Source organism: Neolamprologus multifasciatus, chromosome 5 (assembly GCF_963576455.1).
Source record: "Neolamprologus multifasciatus chromosome 5, fNeoMul1.2, whole genome shotgun sequence".
Classification (NCBI taxonomy): domain Eukaryota; kingdom Metazoa; phylum Chordata; class Actinopteri; order Cichliformes; family Cichlidae; genus Neolamprologus; species Neolamprologus multifasciatus.
Window position 1 is genome coordinate 8929345 of NC_140443.1, and position 15792 is coordinate 8945136.

A 15792-nucleotide genomic window follows, 5' to 3' on the forward strand; every position below is an offset into this window, starting at 1 on the left:
CTAGAGTTGATAAGACTTTTTCCAGGACCAGAAGTTTATGGTAAGTCCCCTCCTTATGAAAAGCAAAGAAAATTTAGTTTCACACTTCACTGGTCCCATGCACTCCACTTCACAATGTTGCATTTACAGGACCTTAGAAGACTGAGGCTTTACGACTCTCTTCTCATTCAGCACAGCCAACCAAAAATGTTAATGCATATGAAGTATCAGTTGTCTCAGTAGAGAATTAAACATGAATAGATCTGTTCTGTATGCAGTAGTTTTTAATGGCCAACACAATTATGCTGCAGCAATAAAAATTTGAATGTAAAAGATACATGAAAATAAAAACCCACAAACTTACCTTTATCAACTTTAATCATTTCAGAATATTAAAGTGATGATCTCAGTAAAAGATGGTAATAGCTAATAAGGCTGCTTTCCTCAAGTCACAGATATGCTTGTAATTTTATTGTCACTGGAAAACTCTGTTTGCTCTGATGACTCTGGACATCTGTATATGATCAAAGAGGAGCTTGTCATGTTCCATACTTGGCAGGTAGTCTCACAGCATGTACAGGGAATGCGCGGCTGGAAATACAGGGGCAAGAACAGATGGAAGGAGACAGGAAGCATAAGAATGTGTGTAATACCAGCTGGCCATGTGAAGCACATGCCTCTGAGATCTCAGCCATTGAGAGTTCTCAGAACCATTGATAATACCACTTTTACACAAGTATGTCTTTCCAGGTTTCTCTACTGGATTGAGATTTATTTATGTTTATATGCAAGTTCATATGTAAATGTTTTACAGTTTCATAAAACATTAAACCAAGGAAACAAAGGTCAGTATCACAAACTGTTTACTATACAATAATCATTTACATGTTTACAATATCATTTGTTTTTTGTAATTAGGCTAAATACTATTTAGATTTTCTTAATGTGTATGTGGCACATGAAAATAGCATTTTTATTTTTATTTTCTTTGTTTTTTGCAAAAAAAAAAAAAAAAAAAGCCTAGGTTTGTTTTTGTACATCAAATAGGCCTTAGAATTAGACAGAAATTGAGTCATAATGAGTTTGGAAAGAACAATAGATGGATATACTGAAAGGAGGAAATTGAAGGTGCATGGATAATTCAAGCTCATTGGAGGAGAATACACCCTCGCACACCCGCTGAATCTCATTATGAGGATTTCAATTTCTCTCGGTTGCAAACAGGTCTGAAGCAGATGCTAATGGCGCCTCGGGGCAGGGCTATGCAGGTACTAGTTATCCACAGCACTGCTTTGTGATTGTAATCACTGAGTCATTATGCCAATTGTGTATTCCATCAGTCTCAGGCTGCATTTAGATTAGAAAGTGGGGGGAAAAAGCAAGATATCAGCAAGATATTTACTATCAAATTATTTGGGGCACAAAGAGGGATTTCTTGAGGAGTTTATTTGTCCACTACATTTTGTTCTAACAGCTCTGCATACTTGGAAAAATCTGCACAACCACCTAAAAGTTTGCAGTCACTGAGCAAATTATACATTTTGATCAGTTAAAAAAGGAAATGCAAGTGCAAGGCTTGCTTATTAAAATGGTAAATGGCCTGTATTTATATAGCGCCTTACTAGTCCCTAAGGACCCCAAAGCGCTTTACATATCCAGTCATCCAGCCATTCACACACACATTCACACACTATTAAAGGCTTAATAAAGTTTAATTCATTTGCAGCGCAGAATTTTAGATCTTCAGTTATGGGGTGAATTTATTTTTGTAATCTGCAGAAATTAGTTTTAGATTAGAAAGTAGTTTGAGCAATTTGGATTGTTTTGATAGGAAACACACATTTAACTTGCTAACACAGTAGGTCAATAGGGTTAATATCCTGTAGCAGATAACCAGCTGGCTACATCTTGTCTGAATAGCGCTTACATAGTCTGGAAATGTGCTTTTATCATGCTGTTGCAAAATGGAAAGATCAACTTAGATCCTGTTTATTCTGCATAAATGTCCCACTTTACCATCAAAAAACAGCCTCGGGCAATCGCGTTTTCATTTTATCTTCCATGTTTAGCATCGTTTTTTTTAATCAGAGTTCTTTGCTTTGATCTAAAGGCCCACTATCAGTTTCACTAATGGAATAATGTTGTTTGGATTGTATTGCAGCGGTCCCCAGCCTTTTTTGCGCCACGGATCGGTGTAATGTCAGACAATATTTTCACAGACTGGCCTTTCAGGTGTCGCAGATAAATACAACAAATAAAATGATACGACCAAGAGAAAAACTGTGGCATTTTGTAAATATAATAATAAATGCGAATTCACTGTGTAGTTGTGTAACGTTATTAGCAGCGTCCTCCTGAAATGCGCCAACAACATTGAGAGTAACATCCTCCTGTCTCCCCCTTAATACTCTGGTCGCTATGGCAACGTGTAAATATTTCTTTCAAAATAAGACACACAACTACAAAACAAATATAAAGTACATGAAAATATAGAGAAAATTTATTCATAGCACATGGGAAAAGACTCAGGGAAACCGAGTTAAGGATAAAAACTCCAAAAACCATAAATTTCACACCCGAGCCTCAACTCTCGCGGCCTGGTACCAAACAACTCACGGACCGGTCTGTGGCCCGGGGGTTGGGGACTGCTGTTGTATTGTATCTAAAATAAGCATGACAGTTGTTAGCCTTGTTTAATTGCGAATGTTTTGTTTGTTTGTTTGTTTTTAATTATTAATCACATTTAAACTGACACACCTGGAACAGGTAACACAATGTGTCAATCAGAAAACAGTGGTGATGGCCAATGAGGCTTAGCCTCTGTATGCTCACAGTTATTCCATTAACCTTACGGAGGTTAATGCAATAGCCTCATATTTGACTCCATTAATCATTGATTATCATATTCAACATTCCCAATCAATTTAATTTATTTTAATTAAAACTAAATCTGTTTTTCAATACATGCATATTTCCAAACTTTTGATTGTTAGTGTGTGACTAATTGCATCTCTCCACCTCTGTTACCTAGCCTGTCCCACAGCTATTGTAAGAGGCACAGGACCATGTCGGGAAGATTTACGATATGAGCTCCAAGTGTGTGTCATTAAAACTGGGTTTCTTGGATTCCCTGCCATGTGCCACTGCCTAAAATCCATCACATTATTCTCAACCAGCCAGGAGTACTGTCGGTGTGAGTGAGTGTGACGGTGGACAAACACGCAGCGTCCACACTTTTCTGTCACTCTTAACGAGCACCAATATCTCCGTCACCTTACTCTAGAATGCACTTTCAGCTCGTGTTGAGCCCTGAATCACTTGGACAAATAGGTTCACTTTGTGAAAAGTGAGAAAACACTTATGTTACTGCTAAACTGCTCACAGCACAGTTCCCAATTAAACACTCATTAACTTGATTGCTCTGAATAATGGTGGTGCTTATCTTCCTCAGTCTAAAGATCCTGTTGTGCTGCAATAAGCAGGCCAGAATAAATGCCATGGCATTTCTGCAAGAAATTGTCAATCTGAAAGTGGCCATATTTTCATTCTTAACAACTCAGTTTTCCACTAATGAGGGAAAGCACTGGAATGATGCTGGAGTGATATATGCAGACTGTGATACTGAAGATACACTGGAAAAATAGTACTTCTTTTATACTGCATCTATATTTGTCATTATAAATTAAAATCACTACTAGTTAACTCATTTGGTACAGGACACACCTGAAGGGGCTTTTATTTTGGGATAGTTGGATATATTTATATTGTGTGTGTGTGCACAGCTGTTGCCTTGTAGCCATCTAATCTGAACAGTACAACTGCTATGAGCCTAATCAAGCCTTTGACTGACACTAGGAGATGAGTGGTAATGAAGTGCTCTTCAGTGTTAAAAGATGAAAAAGAGTGAGGCGAAGAGGCCTCTAATTGGGTATCCGTGCCACTTCAGATTGCTGTTAATGGCCAGTATTCATCCTAATATGGTGGTCAGTGTCATGGGGAGAAAGCAAACAGGAAGAGAGAGCGTAGCCAATTGCAGCTCAGCGACTGTCAGATGGAAAAACAAACTTGTTGAACCTTTTATATTTTCCACATTGGAACTCCTGTCAGGAGTCATAAACCTAAAAGCATTAATGCAACATAAAGAAGCTATAAAAAGCTTCCTAATACTGTGTCATACCCTTTATTTCTTCTTGTATTGCCTTGGTATCCCACAGATGTTTATTTGGATTCAGATATAACGGGTGAAAAGGCAACGGCATCAAAATGAGTTCATTTTGGTACTCAATGAATTGGACAGTCCTGTAGCTGTTGGTACAGAGTTTAACTCACCAGGTTATTCTAGGGCAAGTTCGTATTGTACCATCAAACATTTATGACCTCCAACAGTATTTATATATATAAATATATATATATATATAAATATAAATATATATATAAATATATATATATATATATATATATATATATAAATATTTATATTTATATATATTTATATTTATATATATATATATATATTTATATATATATATATTTATATTTATATTTATATTTATATTTATATATATTTATATTTATATTTATATTTATATTTATATATATATATATATATATATATATATATATATATATATATATATATATAAATCATATATATATATATAAATCACGTGAACTATACACAGTTCACGTGATTGCAAAGTGAAAGCAAAAAACAAGCGCAAATTCAAACAGGATTTCAATATGTCACATATTGACAGTGGCCGATGCCAATGACATAATTACCCAGCTACATTTCCGAAAGAATGCAAAAGCATTGACATATATTTTTCCTTCCTACGATAGGCCGACGGGCAGGGCAGAGATAGATTTTGGTAGCTCAACTGGAAAAAAGCCCCAGGACGTCGGGCTAACGATTTTGCGAGCCCTGTATCTGATTGAGGAATCACTCATCTTTGGAAAAGAGAGTTTATTATGGAGAAATGTCTCTTTCCAAAATAAAAGCTATACTATACGCTTCTTCTGGGCTATATTCTCAGCAGCATATTAAACATATCAGGTCCCCATAAGGAGAATCATGTGCTAACGGCTGTCTAAATGACTCGGGTAAAGTTTGTAGCATGCGTGCTTGTTTTTGTCTGCTTCCACTTGTCTTTGCACTAGGATGATGTTGGAGTAAATGTGCAGTCATATTGGTTGTGTTCCCACTAGTGCTGTCAGCGTTAATCTGAAATGACGTTAACGTCACAACACAGCAAATCTCCGTTAACGAGCTACCGCGGATCGCCTCATGAGTGGGGCTGGAAGACGTTAACACATTAACGAGCTAACTGCGCTAACACACTAGTTCCCACCAATTGAGCATTGCTGCCACATCCAACATACTGTTTTACTTTTGTCCATGACACGCTTACCTTCAGGGTCATACGTCACATGAAAACCAAAATAGTTCCAACGCCAGATCTGAATGAGGGTGGGGGAGGTTCAATTTGTCATGTTGCAACTAGCCTAGCTTCTGTCTCGCTAGCTTGCCCTGCGCTCAGTGAATCTGTGTTCGACTACTCCGCCTAGGCTGCACTGTCGAGCGCAGATCCACTGAGCGCTCAACACAGACAGCATCGTCAGAAGGAAAGTTGATAAAATAAATTAAAAATGTTGTATTGTTCGATACATATGCATACCGAACCGAAAGCACTGTATCGAACGGTTCAATATCGATACGAGTATCGTTGCACCCCTAATATATATATATATATATACATACATACATACAGTGGGGCAAAAAAGTATTTAGTCAGCCACCGATTGTGCAAGTTCCCCCACTTAAAATGATGACAGAGGTCAGTAATTTGCACCAGAGGTACACTTCAACTGTGAGAGACAGAATGTGAAAAAAAAATCCATGAATTCACATGGTAGGATTTGTAAAGAATTTATTCGTAAATCAGGGTGGAAAATAAGTATTTGGTCACCTCAAACAAGGAAAATCCCTGGCTCTCACAGACCTGTAACGTCTTCTGTAAGAAGCTTTTCTGTCCCCCACTCGTTACCTGTATGAATGGCACCTGTTTGACCTCATCATCTGTATAAAAGACACCTGTCCACAGCCTCAACCAGTCAGACTCCAAACTCCGCCATGGCCAAGACCAAAGAGCTTTCGAAGGACACCAGGAAAAGAATTGTAGACCTGCACCAGACTAGGAAGAGTGAATCTACAATAGGCAAGCAGCTTGGTGTGAAAAAATCAACTGTGGGAGCAATCATCAGAAAATGGAAGACATACAAGACCACTGATAATCTCCCTCGATCTGGGGCTCCACGCAAGATCTCATCCCGTGGGGTCAAAATGATCATGAGAACGGTGAGCAAAGATCCCAGAACCACACGGGGGGACCTGGTGAATGACCTGCAGAGAGCTGGGACCAAAGTAACAAAGGTCACCATCAGTAACACACTAGGGAATCAAACTAGGGCAGGGAATCAAATCCCGCAGTGCCAGACGTGTTCCGCTGCTGAAGCCAGTGCATGTCCAGGCCCGTCTGAAGTTTGCCAGAGAGCACATGGATGATACAGCAGAGGATTGGGAGAATGTCATATGGTCAGATGAAACCAAAGTAGAACTTTTTGGTATAAACTCAACTCGTCGTGTTTGGAGGAAGAAGAATACTGAGTTGCATCCCAAGAACACCATACCTACTGTGAAGCATGGGGGTGGAAACATCATGCTATGGGGCTGTTTTTCTGCCAAGGGGACAGGACGACTGATCCGTGTTAAGGACAGAATGAATGGGGCCAAGTATCGTGAGATTTTGAGCCAAAACCTCCTTCCATCAGTGAGAACTTTGAAGATGAAACGAGGCTGGGTCTTCCAACATGACAATGATCCAAAACACACCGCCCGGGCAACAAAGGAGTGGCTCCGTAAGAAGCATTTTAAAGTCCTGGAGTGGCCTAGCCAGTCTCCAGACCTCAACCCCATAGAAAATCTGTGGCGGGAGTTGAAAGTCCGTGTTGCTCGGCGACAGCCCCAAAACATCACTGCTCTTGAGAAGATCTGCATGGAGGAATGGGCCAAAATACCAGCTACTGTGTGTGCAAACCTGGTAAAGACCTATAGTAAACGTTTGACCTCTGTTATTGCCAACAAAGGTTATGTTACAAAGTATTGAGTTGTATTTTTGTTATTGACCAAATACTTATTTTCCACCCTGATTTACGAATAAATTCTTTACAAATCCTACCATGTGAATTCATGGATTTTTTTTCACATTCTGTCTCTCACAGTTGAAGTGTACCTCTGGTGCAAATTACTGACCTCTGTCATCATTTTAAGTGGGGGAACTTGCACAATCGGTGGCTGACTAAATACTTTTTTGCCCCACTGTATATAATATGAAGTGCACAAGGTTATTTGTTCTCTTGCGTTCCTTTTTTTGCTCTAAATTATGCTAGTGCACTCTGAAAGCTCATTGGTTGTCTCCTAGCACCAATTTGACCAGATCGTCACTTGGTTTGAATATCAGTTGCTCTGCGTAACTGGTGTCACTCTCCTCTAACCTTTGTTCCCTTCATCTTGAGCTTCAGCACTCTGCCCCATTCATACTATTGCCTGTCTTGTTTTTCGCCCTATAAAGGATCGGTTCTGCCCAAAGGCTACTCTTATATGTCAAGTAAGTGATCAGCTCTTTCTACATTGAACCCAATCATTTCAGTAAAAAGGAACAAAAAGAAAAAACTATCAGTGCTTCTACTGTAATTTAACAATTCCTTACTTTTCTGACACCATGAACATATAATATTAACTTTGGAGAGTGCTTCTACCAGCATAGCATAACACAAGCCTCATGCAGGTTTGCACAAGTCTAATGTAACAAAACTGAAGTTGTGTTCACAGTCTGTGTGCACTTAGTTTTATTTACAGTGGTTTGTTGATTACCTATACTTACCTTATCTTTACCTGTACTGTCAATTAGGATTTTCCTAAAATGTTTCAAGCTTAAAACAGAAAAAAAAAATCACACTCCAAAACAGCCTCTCCAAATATGCTTTTGTTTTATAAGAACCTCTTATCTTATTATTCATATCTTGCATAATACAATTATCTCTAGAGGCTTTCAGTGAGAACAGAACAAAATCCTTTCACAACCTTTTTTGTATCATTTTGAGTGGTGACACAGCACTTGTTTAGACAGCTCTATTTTATCATGGGTCAAAAGAAGTGGTATTGACTTTTGTTTTTGTTTGTTTATGGGCTGACTATGTGTCATTTTGACTGGTATCCAAACCAAAAAAGAGACCTCTCCTGCAACCCTGTGTGTCTATTCCACAGTAAGTTCACAGATAAAATCATTACAACTCAGTGTGTTTGGAATCTGGTCAACTTATTGAGGTTGTTCTGAGGCCAAAGTCAGAAAGCAGCAGTGCGATGGTGATAGTACCAGATGGGGGTTGCCTTATTTATTGTATTTAGTACGCCTCTTCAATTAATTAGATACTAGCATGCAGCTGTGGATGGTAAATGATGACTTTGTATGTTAGGATCTTTTTAAAGTACTGCCCACCTGCTCACTATTCAAATAATTTTCTTGTAGCACAGAAGAGAATAAAATTGTTTTTGTTAGACTGAAGGCTCGCACAAAGGACCGGGTAAACTGGGTAAAGCTTCTCAAGGAGATTACAATAATAAATGTTTTGAGTTGAGCGTAATATCTACTCTTTAAATCTCTTATAACATTACAAAAACATCTTGTTCACGTTCTTCCCTGTTGTCTCAATATAAAGACATTTTTATTTAATTAATTGAAAAGCTTGCGCTTATTGAGGGGGTAATGGTGCCTGGTGTTGTAGTCATTTCGAATTATCAGAAGGTCAACTCCATGTAATCAAGCTCTATTACATCTCACATCAGGAGGCACATCAATTAGCCCCTGCATATATCTCTGTGAGCAGGATGAAAGAAAGAAAGGCCGAATGACGATGATGACGATGGAGGAAATTATGCATCATACCAACAGTATAACTGTTTGACTAGTGTATGCATCGATGGCTTTGTGACAGTTATGTGCATTGTTTCTAAATGGCACTATCAAATCAGTCCTCACACTTATCCAATGACGTATATGCAATTAGTGTCACATATTTCTAAGCTAATTTCCAAATCCCAGGTTGTCACTGGAGATGAAGCGTGGCATTTTCTTTTGTCTGTAAAATGGGGAAGACAATGTCGTTTGGTGATGAGATTTCTAGAATGACTCATAATCACTTGATGTCGTCAGTAGCGATAATTGGTTTGAGCTTTTTTTTTTTCTTTTCATCTTCCATACTTTTATTATGCATGTAAATTTAACAACTTCTTATTATCATGTGCTACCTTGATTTTGTGTGCCTGAATCACCATTTTATTATGTGGTACATCAGTTTTCTTCATATTCTTCCTTTTCACATCATATCCTTTAAGTATTATTTCCTTCTCTTTTTGAAGTTAACTATGTTGTTTAGTTTTTGGGGGGCTTTGTGGTGCACTTTTGTGCCACAGGGAAAAGCCAATAAAATCCCAATAGCTCTAATCACCCAATTAGTCACAGAGACACTCAGAGAGTTAGGAGTGGTGTTTGTTTCAATCCACTTATGATTCTGTTCCTTCATGATTAGGGCCCTGAAAGTGTAAGGTTTTGATTTTAAAACTTTATTTGTAGTTGAGTAAGTTTACAATCTTACTAGGTACACTTTATTAGGTACACCTTGCTAAAATTGAGCCCCTCTTGCCTTCAGCACTGCCTTAATTCTTTGCATCATAGAATCAAAGAAAGAGCTTGAAGCAAACCTCAGAGATTTTGGACCATATTGATGTGATAGAATCATGCAGTTGTTGCACATTTGTTGGCTGCTTAACTATGATGTGAACCTCGCTTTAGACCACATGCCAAAGTTTTGAGATCTGGTTACTGTGGATAATGTTTCAATACAGTTACCTCAATGTTTGAAAAAAAAAAAAAACAGTTTGATGCAATTTGAGCTTTGTGACATGGTGTGTAGAGCAGGGCGATATGACCAATATGAAAATTTGCGATAACGATATAACTGACGATATAATTGACACTAGACAAAATACTTTACAACTCCACAACTTTATTAGTGCAAAAAAAACCAAACATCAATGTATTTTCACTTAAACAAGCAGTTGTTTTTTATGTGCATTAAAGTTATATAAAAATTTAACAGTGCAAATGCAAATTCAGTTTAACCAAAAGGCGTTTCCAGTGGAAATTGGCCGACATATCCTCAGCATAACCATGTATAATATCCACAAAATTAAAGAGGTTATACACACACAATACGGTAATATTATGTTGAAGCACAGTACCTATCACTCCGCAAGGCTCCTGCCTACGATAGCCGTAATGCCCCGACAACCCATCAAGTGGTGCGGCTTCGTAGCTTAGCAAAGTCGTACATTTGACAGATTTTCGAGCGCCGTGTATGACATAAAGTCGTTTCGAGGTCAGTAAACACAAACAGAATTCATACATAAGGCACACGGGATCATAAGGGGCACTGTCGATTTTCAGAAAAATCAAAATATTGATTTTAAGTGTGCCGTATTTTCCAAAAAAAACACGGTAATAACGACAGCCTGCTAGCATGCGCTACCAAAAATAGTGCTTTGTTGTGTATCTGATGGACGAAAGCTAAACCAGTTCCACACCGCTAAAGCTGCAGCATTTTTACAAACCAATCTGGTTCATCCGTTTCATTCAACATCCGCTTTCGCCCTTCTCATTCTCCGTCACGCTTTTTCCTCCATGTGCGTATGAAAACACTGCGCATGCGCGTTTTACCCATATTCTATCGCAATATTTAATACTTCATTAATACTTCATTTTCTTATCATTGCCCGACATTATACCGGTATTACCGTAAACGGTATGATATGGCCCAGCCCTAATGGTGTGTTACTGTATTCTGCTGGAAGTACCCATCAGAAGATGGTGTTGTACTCAGGTCAGTCCCAGCATTTAAACGACGGTCAGTAAGAGGCCCAAAGTGTCCCAAGACTCATCAGATCAAGCAACCTTTTTCCAGTCTCTTTTATCAAGTTTTGGTGAATCCATGTGGACTGCAGACTCAGTTTCCTGTTCTTAGCTGACAGGAGTGCCCCCAGTGTGTATAGGCTACAGGAGGCCTCTGCTGCTGTAACCCATTTGCTTCAAGATTCAGCATGATGTGCATTCAGAACTCCTCTTTTGCATATCTTGGTTGTAACGAGTTATTTGAATTACTTTTGCCTCCCTAAAGCAGTCTGGCCATTCTGCCCTAAACTCTGACATCAGTGAGGCATTTTCACCCATAGAACTGCTGCTAACTGATCATTTTTTGGAAATGAGACAAGGTTGCTTGGAACCTTGTCTCAGTCGGCAGTTGCAGAAGTTCTCAAGCTAGCACAACAACAATGGCAAAATTCAAATTCACTTAAATCATCTTTCTTCCCCATTCTGATGCTCAGTTTGAACGTCTGCAAGTCCTCTTCCCTGTATCTGCATGCCTAAGTGTCATGCACATTAATAAGCAGTTGAATATGTGTAGCTAAAACGTGTAAGTGTAATTAAATGTTAAAAAAGAAAAAAGGCTGATGGTGTTAAACTAATTAAACATTTTTCTTTTTTCATTTTGTCCACCAAAAACCAAAATCACTTGGTTTTCAGGTTTTGTTACTTAGTCTGTCACTATAAAAATGTCAGTTTTCTTTTATTGAGTTAACAAAAAAGTGAAAAAAGTGTATTTGCGTTAAACAGTTTCAGCTGTTAAGGCTGATGAGACAAAGTTATTTGTAATTTTTGAAGAAACTAAATGAAACATCCCGCATTGATGACTTATTTTCTCCTTATTTTGCTGTTGGGGTTACATCGGGGAACATCCACTTAGGATATGGGTTTTGTTGCTAACATCTGTATTCATTGCTTTCCACATGTGATCCAAACATCCCTGACACATTTAAAAAGGAAGTATTAATGGGTCATTGGTAAAAGCTCTTTGCAAACTTGTGATAAGTTGCAGGTAGAGGAAAATAGATGAATAAACACATCAAAATTGAAATCACTGTCAAAAATCATAGAGGAAATAGAAGAAAATACTAACAAGAGCCATACATGGCTATGTTATTATTTAGGGACAAATTACAATATTTTAAAACCACTTTTGCCTAAACTGAACGTAAAAGTTTCATTTTGTGGAGATACAAATTCATTTAAATCTAAAGTCCTTCATAAAATTCAGATAAAACAGAGACTTACAGTATTGTAAGCTGTGGATAAGCTGTAATCTGTCAACCATATGGTATCTGCCGCACCATGGTCATGTGATTTCACACTCAGTTTGAGTCCAGATTATGACTGCCAAAATCAATAGAGGTGGGCACACAATATCTAAGTAATTATGGGAGCCAGTGGGGTTCTGGGAGTGCTGACAACACTGTTATTGTGAAAGGACTGCTTCCTTTTCCAACCTTACAAAGAAAAAAAAGTTCAAAGCCACGTCCTGCACCCTAATGCTACTAATGATAATTATGTGATACTATTCAGTTCATTTTTATCTATATGGCACCAAATCACAACAACAGTCACCTCAAGGTGCTTTATATTCAAAATACTGAGAAAAACCTAATAATCAGACGACTCCAAATAAGCAAGCACTTGGCAACAGTGGGGAGGAAAACCCCCTTTTTAACAGGAAGAAATTTCCAACAGAACCAGGCTCAGGGAGGGATGGCCATCTGCTGTCATTGTGATGTAAGGGGAGGGAGAAAAGGCACACTGTGGAAGAGAGCTAGAAATGAATAATAATGTTTAAATGTAAAGTGGTGTATAAACACATAGAGAGAGAATAGAGGCGAGTGAAGAAGAAGTGCGTCATGGGAAACCCCTAGCAGCCTAGGCCTATTGCATTCTAAGTAAGGAAAGGAGAAATTTTCAGCCTAATCTCAATAGCATCAATGGTGTCTGTCCCTGAATCCAAACTAGGAGCTGGTTCCACAGCAGAAGAGGGGAGTGAAAGCTGACGGCTCTGCCTCATACATTATATTTGTGCTGATTACAGAGCTCCTAAACCACTGGTAGAACTGAGATCAGTCTTAAGACATCAGAAACTATGTTTGATTTTTGAACTTTTAAAGCCACAATTCATCAGAAGGTACTGTTAAAAATATTTCAGCTATACTCAATTGGTCAGTAAAGTTTGTACATGAGAGGTGCTGGAGAATTAAAAACTGCAGGCTGATGGAGGGAGGATAGCTCCAAATAACACTGACATGGCTGCATAACATTTTAAGGGAGGAAGTCAAGTATGTCTTATTATCTGCTAGTATATATGTTATGTCAAAAGGGAAAAGAAATCTTTTAAATTAAAACGTTAGTAGTGTTGCTTTAAATGCTGAATACACTGTGCAGTGTGTGGTGTGTAAATGTTAAATTTAGTCAGGCTGCCTCAGGAGGGCACTGAGTACAGACACAGAGTCACAGTGAGAAATACATAGAGGGAAACTGGGAAGAAAAAGAGTCAGCATGAACCACATATAGTTGCTCCCATAATTGCAAATTGTATGGTTAACTTAACACTGCTGAATTCCCATAAACTAACTCTGAGGGGCAGAAAAAAGTAGTCATAATGTGTATAGTTAACCTGCTTCTAGCCTGACTTCCATTTGTTGTGCCCCATGTAAGCATAGATCCACTTTCATCTCCAGCTCCACCCCGCTGGCAGCTCAGAGGCTTTAACAGGCAGAAAGGTGTTGATTGTACTTAACCTGCATGCTTCATGCTGCCTCTCTGCTCTACCTGTCGGGGCTCAACTATGTCTTAGTGATTCCTGCAAACCCTGGGGAATCTTTCCTTGGTGGCTGGTAGCACAGCTTTATCTGCTGCAAGACCAAAATATGGGTTATCTAGTGTAACAGTATCTCCTGGGCAGTAAATGAAAACTGAGTTTTTGTGTTCATTTTATTGTTTTACCCTGGCTTGCGTAAGTGTGTATGTGCTACCCGGAACATTGTATTCTCATGGGTGTGGTAGGTGTGAACTAGCATCAAAAGCCTTGAGTCACATCCTCTTGCAGCTTTTGTAATACTTGCAGCCTGGCTTATATTTCATATAGAAAATATGTAAGCAGTTAGACAGTGATGTTTTCTAAAAGTGGAGCCTTCTTTATTTCTCTTTAAAATAGTCAATCATTTATCAGACCTAACTGCTGTATGTGTGGGATAGTCTTGTATAAATAGCACTGAGTGTTAGAAAGCTGAGTCACAACCCCCTCTCCCCAAAAACATTTCTGTGACTCATTTGGAATAATAACTTCTTTTCTAAAATCTGAAAGCACGAACACTTCTCTTCTACTATTCTGTATTTGGTGCGGAGAGGTGGACATGAGAAGCTGGGAAATTATACGAAATCTAGTGAATGCCTTTTATAGAAGTTTTTGTGACTGTGCGGTAGCCATAGTGTTGTCCTTTACTGTCTTATAGACAGGAGGAAAGTACAGGATGAGGGCAGGAGGACACAAGGAAAGGAAAAACCTGAAAACTAGACCACTAGATTGAGGGGAAAAGTCTGTTCTGTTATGTTGTTTATGTTTAGGTTGTATTGATAATAAGCGTCATAGTTTAATAAAGATTGACTCTTACTTCACCACTCTATATTAGCATTTTGAATATAATTAATTTCCAAAAGAGACAAATACACTTTGGTCAGAAGAAGTCTTGGTGTATTTGGTTCTATGACCTTGCTTAGGGAGATTGAGAACAGGAACAAGACTCCAGTAAAGAACAAAGTAGATTAAGTCCGACACAATATGGAAGGTGGAGTTCTTTTGCTCTTAGGTTACAGCATGACGTGCAGAGAGCAGCAGCTGTCGTCAGGCTTAAGCAGTTTTTACCTATGTAGGTCTATGTGAAGTTTGCCAATAAGGAATAAAGAATGGTAGCAAGTGAGGCAGCAGCTGATGTGGTTTGGCATTAAGCTGAGTTGCTGTCAGCTGATATACTGGGATTGCAGACTGAGCTTGACTCTGTGGTCAGCCCAGTAATGTGCTCAATTTAAAGATGATTTTGAAAGCTTTTGTTCAGAAAATTCCCACAGATGTTGTGATAGTGTAAACCTCGCTTTGGCAATAACAAAAAGAGGACATTGTGACAGTCCAAATTAGAGTAAAATTTCATCATTGTAGAGGGGAGTGTTACTGCCAGTCACAAAAAAAAATTCTGAATGAACTCTGATGAAATGTTTATTTCCAGAATTGTGTCTTTCGTCCCTCACTGATGGAGGTTTTGTAATCCTGAAAGGTCAATGAATGATTTGAGTATGAAAATTCGCCAATATATATCATATACTATACCCTGTGAAATACATAGATAGAAAATAACTCAAGTCGTTCAAACATCTGTGTGAGATTTTGTACCTTGATTTGTAACGTGTCTCTAGCTTCCTAACAAAAAGGAAAATGTGATTACTCAGTAATGCATTAGCCAAGAGTGCCTGTGCTTATTCCTCTGTGGGCTGAGCCAGTAATTTTCTCCATTATGTGTGAGTCTGCTACATGCTACAACATTGGAGAGCTTTTCAGCTAACTGCCTGCCACTGTTGTGTCAAATGGACAATGGAATGGTTAGGCTAATTTGTGCAGCAGGGGTTTTATGATGTTGAAACAAGCTGTCAGAGTGAAGCAGATAATAGGACAGAGAGATCTGATATTGTGGTTCAGATTAGGTAACGTCCCTTTTCTTTATTAAAAAAAAACAACAAAAAAATAGAAGCTTCCTTTCAAGCCAAC

The 15792-nt window shown here is 38.5% G+C and overlaps 1 protein-coding gene across 10 annotated transcripts in view; it reads left to right on the forward strand.

Annotated features, from left to right (window-relative positions):
- rap1gapb (RAP1 GTPase activating protein b) overlaps positions 1–15792 on the forward strand; it is a 113043-nt gene that overhangs the window by 56930 nt on the left and 40321 nt on the right. For all 10 annotated transcript variants that reach the window (XM_085161268.1, XM_085161265.1, XM_085161270.1 and 7 more), the window contains one exon: positions 5–40. Coding sequence is in view for 6 of the 10 variants with exons in the window: in XM_085161263.1 (XP_085017389.1) it covers positions 5–40 (36 nt within the window). In the remaining 4 variants the exon portion in view is untranslated. The remainder of the gene's footprint in view (positions 1–4; positions 41–15792) is intronic.